The sequence below is a fragment of the Rhinolophus ferrumequinum genome, chromosome 22 (genome assembly GCF_004115265.2).
Source record: "Rhinolophus ferrumequinum isolate MPI-CBG mRhiFer1 chromosome 22, mRhiFer1_v1.p, whole genome shotgun sequence".
Classification (NCBI taxonomy): domain Eukaryota; kingdom Metazoa; phylum Chordata; class Mammalia; order Chiroptera; family Rhinolophidae; genus Rhinolophus; species Rhinolophus ferrumequinum.
This window is the reverse complement of record NC_046305.1, coordinates 44,766,812-44,786,895: the sequence shown is the minus strand read 5'-3', so window position 1 is coordinate 44,786,895 and position 20,084 is coordinate 44,766,812. Positions and strand designations below refer to the sequence as shown.

Genomic DNA, 20,084 nt, shown 5'->3' with positions numbered 1-20,084 from the left:
CGATCGTCCGCTGCAGCTCCACTAGAGGGAGCTACGCGGCTGCGCCCGGAGGTGAGAGGTTGGGGGAAGGGCACCCACAGGTCGGGGCCCAGGCTCCGCTCGGCGCTCTCTGGGAGAGGGTGAGTGGCAGCAGCTCTGCGTGGTCTCTCGAAGAGGAGGCGGGACTTCCGCAGAAAGCGTCCTTTGGCTTATCCGTGACGGCAACCGCGTGGAGGCACCCCAAAGGCTGGAACTGAGAGGGAGGGGTCTGCGGACGGTCGGCTGCCGGGCTGGGAATTGAGCGGGGGGCCTAAAGGTAGTGCGAGAGACCTGTGGGTGGAGCGAACCGGCCGGCAGGTCCCGGAAGGAACCGGAGGGCCTAGGGTGGGGCCCGCCGGGGAGCGGAGGGGACCGAAGCTTGAGCGTGGCCCATCCCTGGGGAAGCCACGGCTGGGGCGAGGTCACGGCTGTAGTCTCTTCTCTGACTGACATTTCCTTTACCCAGGTTCTTACATCGGGGCTGGAAGGAGCCCACGAGTTTCCTAGGGGGCTGTGGGGATTGCCCCGGGCCTGTCCGAGAAGATGCCGTACCTCGGCTCCGAGGACGTGGTCAAGGAGCTGAAGAAGGCTCTGTGCAACCCTCACATTCAGGCTGATAGGCTGCGCTACCGGAATGTCATCCAGCGAGTGATTAGGTACCACCCGACGCCCTCACTCCCCCGCTGGGGTCCCATCGGGGCTGTCTCACCTCACGTGGGAAAATGAACTTGCACACGTGCCAGTGCTATCGTTTGGTTTTCCTGCTTCCCTGGAGTGCCATCTCAGCCTCCCTTGTGAGACTTATTTTTTGGCTTCGTTTATTCATCTGGGTGGTTTCATCCATATCTCACACTGCTGACTCTCAGACCGATAATAAATATATCTAGTACAGACCTCCTTTTTTATCGTCAGACCCGCACATCCTACTGCCTGTTGGGCATTTCCACCTGGATATTTTTCCAGAGACATGCAAAATAGCACCCACATCCTTCCCCCTCCCCAAACCTGCTCTTCCACTTACGATTGTGTTGACGAATGTCACCACCTAGCTGACCAAGCGTGGGAGTCAATCTTGATGACACCTGATCTTCACTTCTCAAGTCAGATGGCATGGATTTATAGTTCTAAATACCCACCCCCGCCCCCCTTTTTCGACACTGCTGCCCGTCCTGGTTTCATTACCAAAGCAATTGCCGTAGCATACTAGTAGGTCACATTGCCTCCTCATTTCAGTCAGGATGATTTTTCCAGCGTATAAATCTAAACATAACATGTCTGGCCTCCTGTGGATCACAAGCTTCATTGTGCACCAGAGTCCTTTGGGGTGCTTTTTTAAAAAACGCAAATTTGTCATCCAATCCAGTAATTCTGATTTCAGTACGGCGGGATGGAACCCAGGGATCTGCATTTTAAACAAATATCCCATCTGATTCCTATAGGAGACCATAGTTTGAGGAACCGTGAGCTACAGAATAAAGTCCAAACTTATCGTAGCACCCAAGGGACACTGGGCTAACTCAGCTGCCTGCAGACTTTCCAAAGAATTGGACCATTCTTGCTCGCGTCTACGCACCTCACAGCATGTACTATCACACCTGCCTGGTGAGCTCCTGCTCATTCAGCTAAAGTATTACTTCCTCTGTAGAAACATTGTATGACTTCCTGGCAGTAGTAGATCTCTGGATCCTCACTGCCTCTGTGACTTCTGTCATAGTACTTATGTAGCGTACTGTAATTCGTGGTGGTCTTGTCTGGCTCCTTAGTAGACACTGAGTTCCTAGAGATCTGAGACCGTGCCTTTTTCAAGATTATGTCCCCAGAGTGTAGCCCTGGAGTGTAAAAGCTGAATTTCACTGAAATATACTAGAAATTAATAAGTGTTCTTTGAATAAATAGAAGGCCGTTTATTGCAGGCCTTTGGTGTTTTGTGTAATATAGTAGACAAGGTAGACCTGGTTGCTTCCCTCTCAGAGATCACAATTGAGTTGGATAACCAGGACGTGAATAAAATAAAATGCCCTCCGTTGTAGGTTGGGAATGAGGTATTTTACTTTTTGCTGCTTTATGTGTTGGTCTCAGGCACATGACTCAGGGCTTGGACGTGTCTGGTGTTTTCATGGAAATGGTGAAGGCGAGTGCCACTGTAGATATCGTTCAGAAGAAGTTGGTTTATCTGTACATGTGCACGTATGCCCCCCTGAAACCAGATCTGGCTCTCCTGGCCATCAATACACTCTGCAAAGACTGTTCGGACCCCAACCCAATGGTGCGAGGGCTGGCACTACGGAGTATGTGTAGTCTCAGGTGAGCATCCTTTTCCTGTCTGTTTCTTAGTGGCTGATGAATTCTGGAGGTCATGGGGCAGGTTTTCAGTAATGACAGTCTACGTGAGCTCCTTCATAGTGGGGGAAACACTGTTGAAACCTGAACTCAAGTTTTCAGCCATTGCTTTGGCTTAAAAAGCTGTATCATATGGTTTCATTAAAGGGAGTTTTCCATTCTCTAGGTGAAATAGTTTTTGGTTTTGGTTGAAGATATCTAAACAATTTATGTATGTTTTTTTCTTGCTGCCGATGCAGCATTATTCCAAATGAAAAGTCAAATACGGCTTTTTAAGTTTGGCAGCGGCTTTCTCCAATTCTTCATGATCTTATAGATGCACATTCAAAAATCTCCTAAATCCTCTGTTAAGTGCACAGGGGCTGAATTGTGTCAAAACTAGTATTTCAGGATCTGGCTGACTCTCGGATGTGTTGCTTAGGATGCCGGGTGTGCAGGAATATATCCAACAGCCTGTTCTCAATGGTCTGCGGGATAAGGCTTCATACGTCAGGAGGGTGGCAGTCCTTGGTTGTGCCAAGATGCATAATCTTCACGGAGAATCTGAAGTGGGTAAGTTTCAGTGTAATCCATCCTGATCAATACTTATTTGGCCTTGCACATTTGTAAAATATTACGTAGCCTTGGTAGAAAATAATAATGTAGCCCTATTTCTGTGCATGTCTCTTTAAGGAGGATGCAGGGCTTGGTATTTTCTGAGATTAGAGAAATCCTTTCTTTGGGGCCCAGGTGAGATCCTTTGCCTTAGCTACTTAGAACATGCCTTGACTTGGTTATGGGCCTTTGCGATTTCTGTAGCAGAGAACTGCAGCTTTGTCTGCTTGGAGCCGTTACTCTGGCTCTATCCCTGTGACCCTGAGGCTTTCCTTCTGAATCGGAGGTGTTTGTTCTCTTTTATAGATGGTGCCTTGGTAAATGAATTATATAGTTTGCTGCGTGACCAGGACCCTATCGTTGTGGTCAACTGCCTGAGGTCTCTAGAGGAAATTCTGAAACAGGAAGGCGGCGTTGTCATCAATAAACCTATTGCCCACCATCTCTTAAATCGGTTTGGATGCCTCACCTTGGTGCTCTTTTTATTATGATGAGATCTCGATCCTAGTGGAATTTTGTTGATGTGTTGAATTAAAGAGAGGTGTCGAACAACTTCTGTAGAGTAGGAGAGAAAGTGAACCATAGCTCTTAATTCCCTCAAATTTTGTTGAGAGAATTTCTTTCATTAGGTTGGTGCAACACACATTGCGGTTTAAAAGGTTAAAAATAATCGCAAAAACCACAATCACTTTTGTACCAACCTAATATTTGCCTTCGTTTTTTTTGGTGAAATAGAGAAATGGAGGCAACATCCTGTAGGGATAGGTTCTGTTCTCATCTGCAGTCAACATGTTCCTCCAAACTAAGCCACTTACTGCTCTTAAAATGTAGACGGTCTGGATCTAGGGTATGGGGCTCATGTCTTTGGTTTTAGTTGAGTGTGCATTTGTACTGTAAACTCGTCTTGGAATTAATAGTCTACTTTGTGGGAACTTTAAATAGTATGTGAAAAGAATAATTCGATTATGGCACAGCCAGTTTTCAAGGATTCTCCTTTATTATGAAGAACAGACGACTGGCAGGTCCTAATTTTGTTGCTAAAACAGCACTTTTTTCTTTTTTGGGGCTAGAATGTCAAAACTGGACCAGTGGGGCCAGGCCGAAGTATTGAACTTCCTGCTACGCTACCAGCCGCGCAGTGAGGAGGAGCTGTTTGACATCCTCAACCTGTTGGACAGCTTTCTCAAGAGCAGTAGCCCAGGGGTGGTGATGGGAGCCACCAAACTCTTTCTGATCTTGGCCAAACAGTTTCCCCACGTACAAACCGATGTGCTCGTGCGCGTCAAGGGCCCTCTGCTGGCCGCCTGTTCTTCAGAGAGCCGCGAGCTCTGTTTCGCTGCCCTCTGCCACGTGCGCCAGATCCTGCGTAGTTTGCCCGGCCACTTTAGCAGCCACTACAAGAAGTTTTTTTGCTCCTACTCGGAGCCACACTACATCAAGCTGCAGAAGGTGGAGGTGCTGTGTGAGCTGGTGAACGACGAGAACGTGCAGCAGGTACTCGAGGAGCTCCGAGGGTACTGCACCGATGTGTCTGCCGACTTGGCGCAGGCGGCCATCTTTGCCATAGGTGGGTGTCTGCTGCTTTTCCTTTTTGAGAGCCTAGACCACCCAGCGAGAAAGCCGTGGGACCACAGAGAGCAGAAGGGAAGGAATCTGGCTTCAGAGACAAAGTACCATGCACCAGAGAATTGGGGCAGTGGCTACAAACAAGGAAGGGAGGAAAGTTTTTTTAATTAGTTAATTTATTTATTTTTGGTCCACCCTGCTGTTGCCATATCTTCCAGGATAGAGACTACGGGTCACTCAAACTGTAATACTTAAAATTTATACAGTTTCTATTGCCTTTTGTTGTGTACTCTCCAAAATGCTCTCACATTCGTCATCTTTCCACTCTCTTGTGAGGCTATCAGGACAAGTAGACAAGTGTTATTAGCTTCATTTTAAAGATAAAGAAACTCAGGCACAAAAAGTTGATTAAATGGCCGGAAGGTCATATAGTTACTGAACTGGGACTGGACCCCAGATTTCCTGACTCAAAGTCCAGTGTCAGTTCACCAGCCATTTATTGAGCTTCTACTATGGGCTATGTATTGTGCTGAGTACAGAGAACACAGAATAAATCCTAAATCTTAACAGACTTTCATACTATTCTGTCTGGAATTGAAAAAGTTAGAGTGACTGCCAAAATGAAAGCAGCCGGGGAGCTAAGTTCGGGAGGGCTTCAAGTGGAGGAGGAGAAGGAACGCTCTGTAAAGAATAAAGTATGGTGATTTTTAGGGGGACAAAGAGAAGAGGGAACAAAGAGAAGAGTGGAAATCCAGCAGCCAGGAGACTGCATGCTGTCAAGTGTCCCCAGCAGGAATATTTCTGTGCACGTGCATTGCAGCAAATGCTGCTTCCTATCTGGTTGCCACATACGGACCTTTGTTACTCAAAGTTTTCAATCTAGCATGAACTTCCGATTTTCTAGTGGTTTATGAAAAAAAAAAAAAAACGGATTCATTTTTACCAAAGTTCCCTTTATAACAAACTTAGATTCTTCTTATTTCATCAAGGAAGGGGTGATTTGTTTAGGTATTTCTGGTCCTCTTTGGCTTTGGCTGCTGGGAAATTATTTTAGAAGGAGGTGCTAGTGTTTGACTTAACACTTTCCTCTGCTCTCCCTCCCTCGGTAGGTGGCATTGCCAGGACCTACACAGATCAGTGCGTGCAGATTCTGACAGAGTTGCTGGGGCTACGGCAAGAGCACATCACCACAGGTAATGGCTGTCTTTCTAGGATTTTGCTCAAAAAATATTTGTTGCTGAATAACATAGAGGTTTAAACTGTTCTTTACATCGTCATCTGTAGCCATCAGAGAAGCAAAGGATCTGTATGAAGCTCTAACAGGGTAGAGAGTCTTCAGGTTACCGCGAGTCTACAGACTATACTAGATGACCTTGCTTATTTCCCCACCTTTACTCCTGGTTTTGCGAATGGCAGCGTGCTGTAAGCAGTGGCTTCCAGTGGCTGGGACTAGGGTGAGACAAGCAAAGTGCCTGAATGCAAAGATCTCTCAGGTTCATGCAAGTGCTAACCCTCTGTGTCCTCTTAAATTTTACACTCTCGGCACCTTGCTGGGCTCACCGTAGTTCCAGCCCCGGTGGCTCCATTTATACTGTCTTCAGGGTGTCATTCAACAACAACACTACCTCACCTTTGCAGGCAGCTTTACGTTTTACGAAGTGCTTTCACATACATTAGCTCGTTTATCCTCATGGTAATCTGGTTAGAGCGACATTCGCTTAAGTTATTGCCCACATCAGACATTTCCCAGGTAATCACTGACCACCCTGTCCAACACCCATGTTACAGAAATTCACCTAGCAGTGTTGTCAGAACGTACGACTTTTTTCAAGATTCCTTCCTGCTTGGAGGCTCTAATCTTGTGCTCTTATGTCCTGGGCTGTTTGTAGTGGTGGTGCAGACTTTCCGAGATCTGGTTTGGTTGTGTCCTCAGTGTACAGAAGCTGTGTGTCAGGCCCTGCCCGGCTGTGAGGAGATCATTCAAGATGGCGAGGTAGACGGTGATTCTCCTTTACTTCTCGGCGGAGGGGGATGCTTGGGACCCTGCTCTCTGAAATGGGATCGAATTGTTCTTTCTACCCAGTGTCTGAAGTGGAAGTTCTTAGAATTGATTGCCACCTCTGATTCTCTTTTAGGTGTAACTGGGATATGAATTATAAAAGCATTGGGATTTATCTATGGTGTTTATTACAAATAACTTTCATACCATTGTTCTCTGGAACAGTTTTGAGTCAGAGATTTAGACCATGGAGTTTTCAGCTGGCATGAAAATCAAAATCACTTGTGGAATTTTCACAAATATTTGGGCTTCACCCAGGTCTACTGACGTAAACATTCAGGAGTCGTGGGCCTAGACCCATGTATTTTTAAGAAGCCTCACAGATGACTCTGACGTGCACTCCAGGTTAATCACCACTCTCATGAAGTAATTGAGAAAATTTTCTGTGGCTTGCACTGTACCACTAAACGCCAAATGGGTGAAGAAGCTCCAAAGCTGAGGAAGCCTCATTGCTTCATCAGCATAGTCCGTGAGCGTCTTTAGTCTCGTTTTGTGGAGTACAATTTCATTCCTATTTGCTGTAGCGAGTGTAGTAGGTGGGATCACTACATTGCAAGCTGAAATTAATAAGTGATGATACCTTTTCTGCCAACACTCGGGCAAAAGCAAAACTTGCAGCTGTGTGCTGCCGACTCTTTGGACAGCCAAACGTTGAGCACCTGTTCTTACGCCTTCATTCCCCAGGGGAAGCAGGCACTTATTTGGCTACTTGGTGTCCACGGGGAAAGAATTCCCAATGCGCCTTATGTGTTCGAAGACTTCGTCGACAACGTGAAGTCAGAGACATTCCCAGCTGTTAAGATGGAGCTCCTCACTGCACTGCTGCGCCTTTTCCTCTCGCGACCGGCTGAGTGCCAGGACATGCTGGGACGGCTGTTACATTACAGCATAGGTAGGTTCTTCCGAAGGAAACAGTACTTGCCATGACCGATACTGCAAATTCCCACCACTTTCATTGCTTGGAGAGTCCTGTCTGGGATGCAAGAAGAAAATGTCAGAGTTTTCTAGGGTTTCTTCCCTCCATTTTTTCCTGCTGTTTTGGTTGGCACAGGGGTAGGAGAAGAGTGTTTTGGTTTTTAATGAACTCATCTGTTGTCTTACCTCAGAGGAAGAAAAGGACATGGCAGTACGGGACCGAGGTCTCTTCTATTACCGCCTCCTCTTAGCTGGCGTTGAGGAAGTTAAGCGGATCCTGTGCAGCCCTAAATCTGACCCTTCTCTTAGACTTTTGGAGGATCAGGCAGAAAAGCCTGTGAATAGCTGGGCCTCAGACTTCAACACACTGGTGCCAGTATACGGCAAAGCCCGCTGGGCAACCATCTGTGCGTGCCAGGGGACAGAGCGTCGTGGCCCAGACCTTTCTAACACTGCATCCTTCGCCACATCAGGTAAAAATAGTCCTTACTTTATATCTTGGCATGAAACGTTACCTTTTGCAACGACCAACAACGAGTAGAAAATAGAGTACCCTCGCTATATCTCAGACTATTGCCTGAATTTGAAGCTTTGTGAGCAAGAAAGTTCATCACTGGCTATGTAAGCCATTGATCTAAAGATGAAAGCCACATTGTATACTTTTGGTAATCTAGATAGAAAATGTAGTCCCTATAGATTAAGAGCATCTCTTACACAAACTTTCTGACTGTTTTAGGACCCCTGATTCCTGAAGAGAACAAGGAGAGGGCACAAGAACTCCCTGACTCAGGAGCCCTCACGCTGGTCCCCAATCACCAGCTCACTGCTGAGTATTTCGAGAAAACTTGGCTTAGCCTCAAAGTGGCCCATCAGCAAGTGGTCCCTTGGCAGGGAGCAGTCCATCCCGACACCCTCCAGATGGCTCTGCAGGTAGTGAACATCCAGACCATCGCAGTGAGCAAGGCGGGGGCTCAGCCTTGGAAAGCCTACCTCAGTGCCCAGGAGGACACTGGCTGTCTATTTTTAACAGAGCTGCTGTTGGAGCCCGAGAGCTTGGAAATGCAGATCTCTGTGAAACAAAGTGAGGCGAGGCCGGAGACCCTGAGCAGTTTTATTTCTGTATTAGAAACTGTGATTGGAACAATCGGAGACATAAAATCCTAACAGTCTTGATGCCTATCCTGAGAGATGAGTAGCTCTCAGTTCCTTAGTTTTCCTCATTGGAGCTGCTTGTAAGTCCAGATACTATCACATGCACAGGAGAATGGGAAACCTGGGAATCACGAATCTCATGTTTTTGTCCAAAGACCATTGACTCACTCCTCGCATACCTATTGGTGAATGACCCCATTTTTCCAGGTGATGTTGTAAAAGTTCATGTCGGTGAGGGGACGGGAATGGGGGTGAGGCTAGGATTGGGATTCTTTTCTAATCAGTTTTAGGGCATTTGACTGATTAAAGATGCCTGATGTGTGTGGAAACTGATGGAGTCTGTGGGGGTCGTCTTTTCTTCCCTGGATTGTTGCAGTAAACTCCTGACTGTTCTCATATTTCTAATCCTGCTTCTTAGGCCAAAGTTCAGAGTCTTCAGTGTCATGTGGCACCACTCCCCCAAACACCCTCTGTTCTGACAAAAGCAAACCACTTGCATTTTCCTGAATGTACCAGCTCTGTCTAACCTCTGTGCTTTGGCACCTGCTTTCATTTCTTGCTGAAAACATTGCCTCACCTTCAAATCTCCTTTATTTAAGTCAGCGTTCAGCTCAGTCATGAGCTCTTCCAGGACATTTTCTGTGAGCCTCACTGCCTTCGGAAGGATCTCCTTCAAGCTGTGAAAGCAGTCAGTGCATGTGTCTAGCAGTACTATTGTAATTCCTTTCTTGTCACTCGGCCTCAATCTTCACTTGATTCATACCTGACCACATTTTATAATTGAAACAATTTATGGCAAGAACAGATTTAATAAAATTGTGGTAAAGTATAAATAACTAGAGAATCCAGAACATGGAAGATGACAATACCAGTGAAGACCAGCTGGATTAGGGATGGGGAAATACACAAATGTTCAGGCTTAAGGGCCTACACAGTTGATATAGCTGAGCCTCGGATTTAGCTCTGTAAGTGATTTGGCAGTCAGAGTGAAGAGAAATAATTATATAGTTGTCATCGGAGAGGAAGAAACATTCCAAACCTAACTTCTAAAAGAAATTCACATGTAGCTTCACCTAGGTGGCACTGACTGATGTGTACACAATTTCCATGGGAAGTTACTTTCATGTGACTGTTTCTTACGGTGTTCTTCAGTGAACACAGCACATGACTTTGAACATGGAGCTTAGTGAGAGGATTTCTTCAAGGAGTTAGGATAACATGCTCCAAATATCACACAGCTTAACTCAAGGACTTCTGTTACCTAGATACGGAGGTGGACCGCATATCCTTCAAGTAATTTTTCCCCCATCACTTCTCACAATGAGGCTCTCATTAGGAATATGTAACAGACAGCATTGAATTTTCTGGTAAGGGCCTCGGTTTTGTAAGTTGATTGTTCCCTCTGGACAAGATTGTCTTTCTTTCCATCTGTCTTCATAATATCTGCCACATAGTGATTATTGATAAATACTTATTGAATGAATGGCTATAAGTAATTAGAGTCTGATGGTGTTTGGGGATTGGTATTTGAACTGTGTTGTGTTCTATTGTGTCAACTATGTAGAAAATAATGGAATTCCGTCTAGGGTTTCTCAAAAGTGGCACGATTGACATTTGGGGCCGAATCATTCTTTGTTGTGGGCTTTCCTGTTCATTGTAGGATGGCTATTGGTAACATCTCTGGCCTATACCCACTAGATGCCAAGAGAACCCCCAGTTGTGGCAACTAAACATGTCTCCAGCATTGCCAGAGGTGCTCTGGGGGGTAAAATCACCCCCAATTGAGAACGATTGATCTAGACCTTGGGTCCCCAGGGACTGAAAGTAGAGGGACCAGAACAGCTTCAGAATTGCTTTTTCCATATTTTGACTTGTCCAGTTAAACCAAAATGTCAAGTGCTGCCAATTTAAAGTGTACGAGGGCACTAGATTAATGGGGGTCGGGGTGGGGGGGTGGTCACTGAATAGATTATGTAACTGTCTAACCACTCTGGTGTACACCTGAAACTAATATAAAATAATGTTGAATGTCAACTGTAACTGAAAAAAAATAAAGTATTACAAGGGAACAGGATGTAGGTGGTAGAAACTACGTAAATCTATTGACTTTTAAAAAAAATTAGAGACTAATTGAAATGTTGACCTAAAGAAAGTTAGGTATGGCTCAGCAATTGAATAAATGTTACTAAAATAATCCCAACTATTGGAGCTTTTAGAAAATTAAGTTCTACTTGGTTGATTTTCTGTCATGCAAGGGGCATAGCAGAATATGAAACTGTTGCTTTTGAAAATACAATGTTAAGATGATCTCAGTGAAGAACTGATTTAATTGTAGCCTGGTTTTACTGATTTATAAGCAAAATGACTAAAGCTGCAGTGTACCATGTAGTTATTTATTTACTATTCCTCCCCTCAGGAGCTCTCTCTAGCCTCTGTGGACATATGGTTTGATGATATGGTATGTTAGTTAGATGCTTTAAAATCCACGACGGTAATTGATACTGTGCTTTTTAGAAAGATGGCGTTCCTAATGTCTTTCTTAGAATGGATAATAGAACGTCATACACATAATGAGTACCCACCAATGACAGTGGTGTTTTGGAACATTGCATAGACAATCGTTTGCATAGTTCCTGATCATAATTTTATTGTTATGGACCAGTGATTGTTCTATGCCTCCATTCCCCCCCTTTTTGAATGGGAGTTCTGTTACACGTTTTCTGTCCCTGTCTCATATTTTGGGTGTTTGGGGAGGGGAGACAAAGAACTTAGCTGTAGGTCTCCACACTGAAGGAGCTATACCTGAGGCTCCCATCCTCATGCAGACCGGGGGCAGATAACAAGACCCTGGACTTGGAGCCCATGGTACGATGAGATGAGGCTTTTGGAAGAAGGATGTACATTGCTGTGGCCAGAGCAGCAAGAGAAGCAAGTAATAGTGAAAAACTTCTGGCTTCATTTTTCAGTAATATTTAGGAGAACGGTACTAGAACTGTAAGAGTGAAGGGTAGGTGGGCTGGGGCGGGAGGTCGGGGGGAAGGATGGTTTGGGAGGGTGCTACATTGAAGGTCCAAAGAGAGGTAAACGAAGGAGGAAAGTCGACCCCACATTGACCACGAGAGCATAGTCTGCTTCTGTGGCCTCACAATGTTGATCACAAAGATAATGCAAAGGAGTCCAGTTTAGATTCGACAGATGGCATTTGCGTGTAAGCATATCAGTAGTGAAATGAGGAAGGTGGTTTATTATTGTGGGAAAAGGTTTCTGAGGTAAGACAGACTTGGTTTTAAATTTCTCTTCTGCCGCTGACTGATACCGCTTAACCTTGGGGCAAGCTGTTCTATACCAGTCGGATGGCCTCTTACACACATTTTTGTTTTTGTATATTATTTTGGGAGTACATTGTAAATGTATTTGTTGTGATCCTTAAATTGTCAGTGGCCAGCTGTAGTATGAAAGGAAGGTGGTCTAGAATTTTCTCTGAGGGACCTTCTGACCTTAGCGGTCTGAAGGCTACTGAGTAGTAACTGACATTTCAGTCCCAGGGATAGGAACTGACAATGGCCCTTCAGCTGCATAATCCCTATTCCTAGTCCCAAGCAATTTATGATGATTTGTTTTTATAGAATGGAGCAGAAAATAAAAGACTGGCTATGATTATGTTGCAAGATAGAAATTCCATTCTGAGCAATTGACTTACTGTTGATACTTGAATCTCTTATTAGTTCACCAGGTCGGAATACTCTGGAAGGGCTGATAGGTTTGAATGCTGCTTCTGAGACCCAAGCCCAAAATATAGGTGTAGCTACCTTACGAAGGCAGCCTCTGTGGGTAAGTGCCCAATCCTGAGATCTTGTAAAACGATGACAGTCCAACCCTTTGAGAAAATCCTAATTAATCCTGTTTGTAAATCCCAGGTCCTTTTCATTCTGGTCATTAGGCCTTGGGCTGAAAGGAAGACGTTTTCAACAATGACTGCATGTCAGATCCTGCTGGGTCATTCCACATAACATTACCTTAGTCCTCACGATTTCTCTGTGAAATGCTTTGTATTATAGTGGTACCTTGATTTTTGAACGTCTCCGTGGACGACCATTTTGGTTTATGAACGCCGTAAATTTTATGGATCTATGGTATCATTAGATAGTAATATTCATGCTAAATTTGCAGTTTTAGGGGTTGATTTTAAAGGTCTGGAACGGATTAATCCGTTTTGTATTACTTTCTAGGGGGAAACCGTGCCTCGGTTTTCGAACGTTTCAGAACTCAAACGGTCTTCCGGAACGGATTACGTTTGAAAACCGAGGTACCACTGTATCTCCCTTTGCAGTTCCTCAAATGCCCAGTGGTTGTTTTTTTTCCCCCACCTACTCAGCTTTTACATATTCCATTCTCTCCACCTGGAATGGCCTCATTCCTCCTCTTGCCTAATAAATCTTACTTGTCCTTCAGAGCTCGTCTTAGATGTTACTACTTCCAGGAAGGCTTCCAACCCCCTCGGTTCGTTTCCCTTTACACACTCTGATCACTCTGTATCTCAATAAACACAAGAAACTGTGATTTAATCATTGAATATTCGTCATTCATGCTAAAATGTAAGCTCTGTGAGGATGGGAACCGTGTCTATGTCATTTTTTTGTGTGTTATTTGTAGTGCCAAGTATAGTTCCTTCCGTGTGGGTTCTCAATAAATAACCAATGTATGATTATGACAAATACGTGCCATAATCAGGAGTTGAATGCTTGTCTATTACGAACCTTCGTTCTTTACCCTATACCATACAGGAAGTATTTCTTAAGTGACATTACTCAAGAGGTTCTTCCTCAATCCTAATTCAGTTGAAAATTGGCAGTCGAACTAAGTTATTCATTAATCTTAGATACTAACTGGGGAGTGGTTCTGAGACAAGGAACTAAAAGTGTTCAGTCATCTCCCAGTTCTGTGCGGGTAAGTCCTTCAGAGAGCCTCACTTAATCTGAGCAGCTATTTCTGAAGCAAAGTGGTGGGCCAGGCTCCAGGACCCTATGTCCCATAGGGAACTTTAGGAGACAGAGAGGGAGAGGACTTCCTGCTGAACTGAAAACTGCTTGTTTTGTAGAAAAGCAAAACTCAACACAAACGTCTAAAATGAGCCCCCGAACTTTTGAAGAGCAAACAGAATGCATCGTGGAGTTTCTACTCGCCGACTTCTTAGGTACTGGCTCGCAGGTTGCTGGGCGGAGCCTACACTGTTGCGATGAAACAGACTCAGGTAAGTCTCCTGGCCTGAGGTGGTGATTGCAGGCCAGTGGGAGAGTCTGAAGTATGCTTTCTCATTTCCACTCAAGTTTCCAAAGGCAAAACTCGAAGATATCAGCAAAGCCTGAAGTCTTCATGGAAGGGAAGGATTCTCAGGAAAGGGAGATTTTCTGACCATTGGTACTGACAGAACATTGTTCTTGGAAGAGAACAATGCCAACATTGTTTAAAAACCTAGAGAACTTTCTCCAAATCCCTGAGTCCTGGGACTTGCCCTCCCTTCAAGCATTGTGACAAATGTGACTCTGTTTATTTCCTCTGTTTTAGAAGAGGATTGCTCTTTTGACGTGGCCATCATTGCTGGTCGCCTTCGGATGTTAGGGGACGAGTTCAACGGAGAACTGGAAGCTTCAGCCCAAAGCATCATCGCGGACATCAGTCAGGGGCAGGTCAAGGTTCTCCTATTTCTTTCTATTGTTCGCTGCTTTGGTTTTCTATTCCAGACCCCTTTTCTTACTACCCCTGTATGAGTGTGACTAGAAATGTCCTGTGAAAGATTTGGGTCTTATATACATTTATCCAAGGAGGTACAGCAGGAATTCTCTAATTGCTAATTCTTAAGGAGTTAATCAAAACCTCCGTGGTACTGAGATGGAAAGCTTGTGGCACAGGCGGATCAACCTTCACCTTGTTTGTTTGGTTTTCGTTGGAGCTGTGCCTTGTGGCATAGAGCACATCGTTAGCACTTTATTCTTGCTAAGGTGCTTTAATTACTTTTTTATGCACCTGTTTTAATACCTATTTTTCTGGACATGGGCCTCCTTTTTTCTTCCAAGTTCCAGCAATGAAATTATGTACAGGAAGGACAGGTGCATTGCGGGGTAATGGTACAGTAATCCACCAGGGCCTATCTGGCTGTTCGTTAGAATGCTGATGACTGGCAGTAGTACTTGGACTCTCTATTGGATATAGAGGCCACAGACAATGTTCTAGAAGATGTCGCTGGTTAATATCAATAATGACATCTAATATTAATTTATCACGTACCATGTGCCAGGCAGTATTCTAAATGCGTTACACTTATTATCTCATTTAACCCTTACACTACTTTATGAGGTATTATGGAAACTATTATCTGTAGCACAACCTCTCCTCATCTGCACATAACACTGTGAGGGCAAACAGCTAACCCGTTTTGTTCACTGTTCGTATTCACACAGTCTAGAATAGTGTCTGATACATAATACACCCTCAGTAAGTATTTTCTACTTGATATCCATTTAAGCAGAGAAGGAAACAGATCTAGGGAAACAAGTAATTTAGGTTAATGCCATAAGTGATGAAGTTGGGATTTGAACCCAGACTGATTCTAGAACCATTAATGCATTATTCGTCTTACTGAATACAACTTGGGTGGTGTGCCTACTCTACATTCAGGTAGAACTAGACTCCCAATTGCTTGCACCGAAGCTTTCCTAAGTAGCTGATAGTTGAATCTACTTTTCTAATTAAAAAAATATTTTTGAAACAGCCTCAAACTCACAGAAAAGTTGCGTGTATTGTACAAAGAATTTCCCTTTTGAGTTATTTGAGAGTAAGTAGCCAACGTGATGTTCCATCACCCCCTAATCCTTTTTTTATATTTCCTTCAGACAAGGACATTCTCTTATATAACCACAGTTAAACCATCAAAATCAGGAAGTTAGCATTCGTACATTTTCATCTCATCCTAAGATCCCATTCAACTTTTGCCAGTTGTCCCACTGATGTCATTCATCATAGAAAGATATAGGCCAGAATCAGAGACTGCATTTCACTGTCACATCCTTTTAGTCTCCTTCAATCTGGAATAGTTGCTCAGTCTCTCACTGATTTTCATCACCTTGAAACTTGAAAATTATAGGCCCTTTATTTTGTGAGATGTCCCTTGGGTTTGATGTTTTCTCTTGAATGGACTCAGGATATGGACCTTCGGTAGGAATATTACAGAAGTATTGCTGTGTTCTCATTGCATCCTATCAAGTGGCACAGGTTTCGGTTTTTCCCACTACTGGTGCTGACTTTAATCGCTTAGATGGTGTCTGCCAGGCTTCTCCACTGTAAAGCTAATCATTTCCCCTTTGTAGTCAATAAGTGTTTTGTAGGGAGGTACTTTGAAACCATGTAAATATCCCATGTCTTACCAAAATTTCAATCTATTCATTTATTTTTTACATCAATATAGACTCATGAATTCCTGCTTTATTCAATGGGTTGCAGTCTGTTCCTCTCATTATTTACTTGAATGCTCACAGTGTCCCTGCTCTGACCCGTGGCAGTTCTTTCAATCTGGACTGTGTCATTTCAGCACGTCCTTCTTAGTCTCTGAGGACTTCCTTGGTTTCTGACAAAAGAGCTTGTATTTTCCCAAGCCCTAGCTGGAAATCAGCCAGTCTCCAGGGAGCTCTGGTTTCTTTTACTAGAGAACCGTATTTGGAACACCAAGATCTAGCTACCCTCATGTGGCTGCCCTTCTCAGCCTGTCTGGGCTCTGACTCCCTGCTCTGACCACCATGGGGCCCCCTTATCCAGTAAGCTAGATCCAAATACTTTATTACTTTATCCAAATACCATGGATCTTGCTTGGCCCTATCTGTTGGCTTTTGGACCACATTTTTTGGGGGGAAGAGAAAAAGGTAATCTACTTTTTTACTTTAGAGTTTCCCAGACTTCAGTCATTCAAGCAATTCCTTCACAATTTGACCTGTACTGTCATGTACTTGATATTTTTCTTTCAAATGTTTTCGTTTTTCTTTTAATCATTTGGTTCATTCTAGGCAATAATATCTGAAATCGTGATGGGCTACTTCTGGTTTTTCTAACACCCATTACAATAAAGAACAAAATAGTAAAATGAGAAGAGTCTATCCATCTCCTTACTCCCTAGGATGACTTCAGATACAACTGTGGCTCATTTGCCGTTCTCGGGGAAACACTTTCTTGTCTGGGTTCCTATACCGACAGCCTCTTGTACCTTTCATTTATACCCCACTGATATGCCCTGTGTCTCTCCCCAGTCAGGGGCTGTACTTCAGGAAGCAGTAAAATCTCTCAGCAGTACCTGGTGTGCTCAGGATTCCAGCCTTGCTTTTGAGAGAGCCTTCTTGGCCGTGTCGGTGAAACTGTTTGAACATGTGATCCGTATGGCTCCCAAAATGGCAAAGCAGGTGGCCATCTCCGTGACAAATATGATCAATGGGAACAGTGCCATCCGGGAGTTCGTCCAATGCCAGGGCGGTTGGGTAAGTATGTTGGGGCCCCTGGCGTGGCTAGGCATTTGCTGGTAATGCCAGGCACTGATAACACCTGGGACTCCAATTCAGGATTCTTCCTGTAAGTTGGAAACCAAGCAGGAAAACAGGCCTCCCTATTTTGCCGACAATGCCACAGGAAAGAGGAACAGTCAGAAGCTCAGCCTGTGGGTGTTGGACTGCAGAGTCATGCTGCCTAAAGTGTGGGCTGCTGCCCTTATACAGCTAATCTCCACTTCCTGCACATCTGCAAAGTGTATTGGTGGTGGAGCTCTAATCTCAGCCTGGCTTCCCTCTGTTCCCGGGTAAATTTCCCTAACATCTTGGGCTGTGTGTTGAGGCAGTTCAGAATCATCTTACTATTATCTAACAAAAAAAGATTAGTGCCATCTGCCGTGGTGATAACTAGAGGAAGCATTCTAAGCCCAGGACTGAGTGAGTCATCCTTAGAATATCTGCTCTCATAGAGCACTCACCTTTCCAGGATCAGCAGAAGCCGTGGTCAGGGCTGCGTTCCCCAGGGGTACCTGCACATCATTCCTGGTTTCCCTGGGGAGTTCCAGATGACCATACCTTTGACTGTAGGATATTCATTGTCCTTCCTAGGAAAATCTGGAGAGCTGAAGAAGACGTGGAGCCATTTCCCAATCTGAACCTCTCTTTCCTTTTGACTGATCAGGTGATTGATTTCTGGTCATTCAAACAGACAACCAAATAAAAAGCCCTTTTCTTGTGGACAGAACTGAACTTAGCTGAACAATTTATTTTCTACCGAGTGTTCAAGTTGGGAGCAGCTCCCAGAGGTCTGCAGAGATTTTTATACTTTCTGTTTGTATGTGAGTTTTAATGAGATTCTGTTGAAGCAAAGGCCTCCAGACAAAAAGCAATGACTTGTTAGTAGTGGAATTCCAGGCACCAGGACAGGCGTTTGCTGGAGATTTGGGGGGCAAGGGCATATCCAGTAAGCTAGTCTTTCAGAGTTACCCTGTGGTTGGTGCAAATCTTGTCTACTAATTTTTCAGTCTAAAGGATTTCAGGAAGATTTTTGGTTGGGAAATCTTGTTATTTTAAGTTGAGGATTTTTAAAAAAAATTCATAACCTAAATTTCATGTTAATTTCACCTGATCAGAATTATTTTATGCATTTTCAGGGTTGGAAGTGAAAAATAGCAGTTTGTTCATCTGCTCTGCTACTAGAAAGGCCAAAGAAAGAGAAAACAGTCACTGCATTTTTATTGCCACCGGAAGCAGGAAGTGCAGACCCACCTCTAGGACAGGAGGGCCAGCTCAGCTTAGGTGAAGCTAGCTGCATACCACAGTGTTTTTCAAAGTGTGATGCACGTGTCACCTGTGGGCTTATAAATGGCTGATTTCCAGGCCCTGTACCTAGAGATTCTGATTCTGTAGGGGTGGGCTGGGTCCTAGGACCCCAGCTTTTTAACCAGTTCCACACATGATTCTAATGTACATCTAGAGTTTGGGAACCATCACTTTAGAATACAGGTTGCAGCCCACAGGCCACGTCTGGCCTGCTGCCTTTTTTGTAAATAGTTTTATTGGAATGTGGCTACACTGTCTTGTTTATATATTATCTATGGCTGTTCTAGCACTGTAGCGGCAAAGTTGAGTAGTTATGACAGATGACAGACACCTTATGGCCCCTGAAGCTTAAAATATTTACTACCTGGCCATTTAAGTTTGCAGACATTTCTCCTCAAATAATTTAAACTCTGTTGCAATCCTGATACTTCTTGTCAAACATAGTTGTAGACAGAATAACTGTTTTTTCATAATTTATTCTGAGTGTTAGTTTTGCATAGTCCACACTTTCTTTAGGACTTTGGCAAATCAGAGCTCTGTGACTCCTGAGTCATCCAGATAGGGTATCTGTTTCCCTGGCCCTACCACAAGAGCTTGGAGGTGATTGGAAGCAAGGCATATGGCTTCTGTGCTCTGTGGATCTCATAATAGTTCTTCACAATCTCAGATTAGTAGGTGGTGATCCATCCAGTAGAGACTCCTTCACCCATAAGCCCTCAAATCTGCTTGTCAGGAAGAAAAGCCTTGAAGAGTGGCGTGAATGGCTTTGGCAGAAGTTTACAGAGCTAACCACATCCCATCCCTTCAACCAGCTGGCCATCTGGCTCCCTTAAATGCACAGAAATAAAGATGCAGCACTGTTAATAAATTTTTACTTTTTCAAGTTAGGCTATTTCCTCTATTCTTGGATAAATCACAATAAGCTGATAATGCAGAAATGAGATTTCATGTTTCTCTTTAGTAGAAATTAGCTTTTTGCTACCAATTTAAGATGCTTGATGTGTTCCTTTGTCCCTTCCATTACTATAAACTCAACATGGTAGTTTTGTGGTATTTGACCTCTTAGGCGAAGTCAGGTTTTACTTTGACTAATGCTGTTCTGTTCATGAAATAAAATTCTTCTGTCTACGCCTTTGAACTGATTCTCAGTCTAAACTGAATGATACAGAAATAGAGAACAGATTGGTGCTTGCTGGGGCGTGGGGTAGAGACTGGAGGAAATAGGGGGAAGTGGTTAAATGGTACACACTGCCAGTTACCACATTTCCCCGAAAATAAGACGGGGTCTCATATTAATTTTTGCTCCAAAAGACGCATTAGGGTGCATTTTCAGGGGATGTCTTATTTTTTCATGTACAACAATCTACATTTATTCAAATACAGTCATGTCATCTTCTGGAACATTGTCGTCACGTACTAAATGTGTCCGTCTGGCTGATGATTTAACTGGGGCTTATTTTCAGGGTAGGTCTTATTTTCGAGGAAACACGGTATAAGATGAAAAAGTTCTGAGGATATAATGTACAGCGTGGCGACTATAGGTAACAATACTGTACTGTGTATTTGAAAGTTGCTAAGAGAGATTTTTAAAG

General features: G+C 44.0%; 2 protein-coding genes across 10 annotated transcripts; both read left to right on the top strand.

The window, feature by feature from the left end:
• Window positions 1–32: 32 nt before the first annotated feature.
• AP4B1 (adaptor related protein complex 4 subunit beta 1) lies at window positions 33–12,475 on the top strand. Of its 5 annotated transcripts, none has more exons than XR_004421541.1 (12): window positions 144–295; window positions 485–674; window positions 2,098–2,322; window positions 2,780–2,910; window positions 3,259–3,406; window positions 4,023–4,519; window positions 5,628–5,711; window positions 6,408–6,511; window positions 7,262–7,469; window positions 7,684–7,965; window positions 8,229–10,011; window positions 12,370–12,475. XR_004421541.1 is itself a non-coding variant. In XM_033092600.1 (12 exons), the coding sequence occupies exons 2-12, from the start codon at window positions 562–564 to the stop codon at window positions 8,565–8,567; spliced, it is 2,031 nt and encodes a 676-aa protein (XP_032948491.1). In that variant the 5' UTR covers window positions 144–295; window positions 485–561; the 3' UTR covers window positions 8,568–8,977. The 5 variants fall into 5 exon arrangements, 4 of the variants coding, with proteins under 4 accessions (XP_032948489.1, XP_032948488.1, XP_032948491.1 ...); XM_033092600.1 differs by lacking the exon at window positions 12,370–12,475 and having other exon boundaries at window positions 8,229–8,422; window positions 8,523–8,977; XM_033092598.1 differs by lacking the exons at window positions 144–295; window positions 12,370–12,475 and adding an exon at window positions 33–51 and having other exon boundaries at window positions 8,229–8,977.
• On the top strand, window positions 12,340–19,842 carry BCL2L15 (BCL2 like 15). 5 transcript variants are annotated; one of them, XM_033092605.1, is made up of 5 exons: window positions 12,340–12,475; window positions 13,743–13,895; window positions 14,210–14,337; window positions 16,939–17,163; window positions 17,779–19,842. In XM_033092605.1, exons 2-5 carry the CDS (start codon window positions 13,772–13,774, stop codon window positions 17,794–17,796), a joined length of 495 nt encoding a protein of 164 aa, XP_032948496.1. In that variant the 5' UTR covers window positions 12,340–12,475; window positions 13,743–13,771; the 3' UTR covers window positions 17,797–19,842. The 5 variants fall into 5 exon arrangements, 4 of the variants coding, with proteins under 4 accessions (XP_032948496.1, XP_032948495.1, XP_032948497.1 ...); XM_033092604.1 differs by lacking the exon at window positions 12,340–12,475 and adding an exon at window positions 12,904–13,591; XR_004421542.1 differs by lacking the exon at window positions 12,340–12,475 and having other exon boundaries at window positions 13,598–13,895; window positions 17,779–17,851; window positions 18,324–19,841.
• The last annotated feature ends 242 nt before the right edge of the window (window positions 19,843–20,084 follow it).

Bases quoted from the DNA above. Each gene is read 5' to 3' on its own strand.
- BCL2L15 (XM_033092605.1), top strand. From the start codon at position 13,772: ATGAGCCCCCGAACTTTTGAAGAGCAAACAGAATGCATCGTGGAGTTT. The intron at 13,896-14,209 runs GTAAGTCTCCTG...CCTCTGTTTTAG, and splicing joins TTGCGATGAAACAGACTCAG to AAGAGGATTGCTCTTTTGAC. The intron at 14,338-16,938 runs GTTCTCCTATTT...GTCTCTCCCCAG, and splicing joins TCAGTCAGGGGCAGGTCAAG to TCAGGGGCTGTACTTCAGGA.
- AP4B1 (XM_033092598.1), top strand. From the start codon at position 562: ATGCCGTACCTCGGCTCCGAGGACGTGGTCAAGGAGCTGAAGAAGGCT. The intron at 3,407-4,022 runs GTTTGGATGCCT...TTTTGGGGCTAG, and splicing joins GCCCACCATCTCTTAAATCG to AATGTCAAAACTGGACCAGT. The intron at 5,712-6,407 runs GTAATGGCTGTC...GGCTGTTTGTAG, and splicing joins GCAAGAGCACATCACCACAG to TGGTGGTGCAGACTTTCCGA.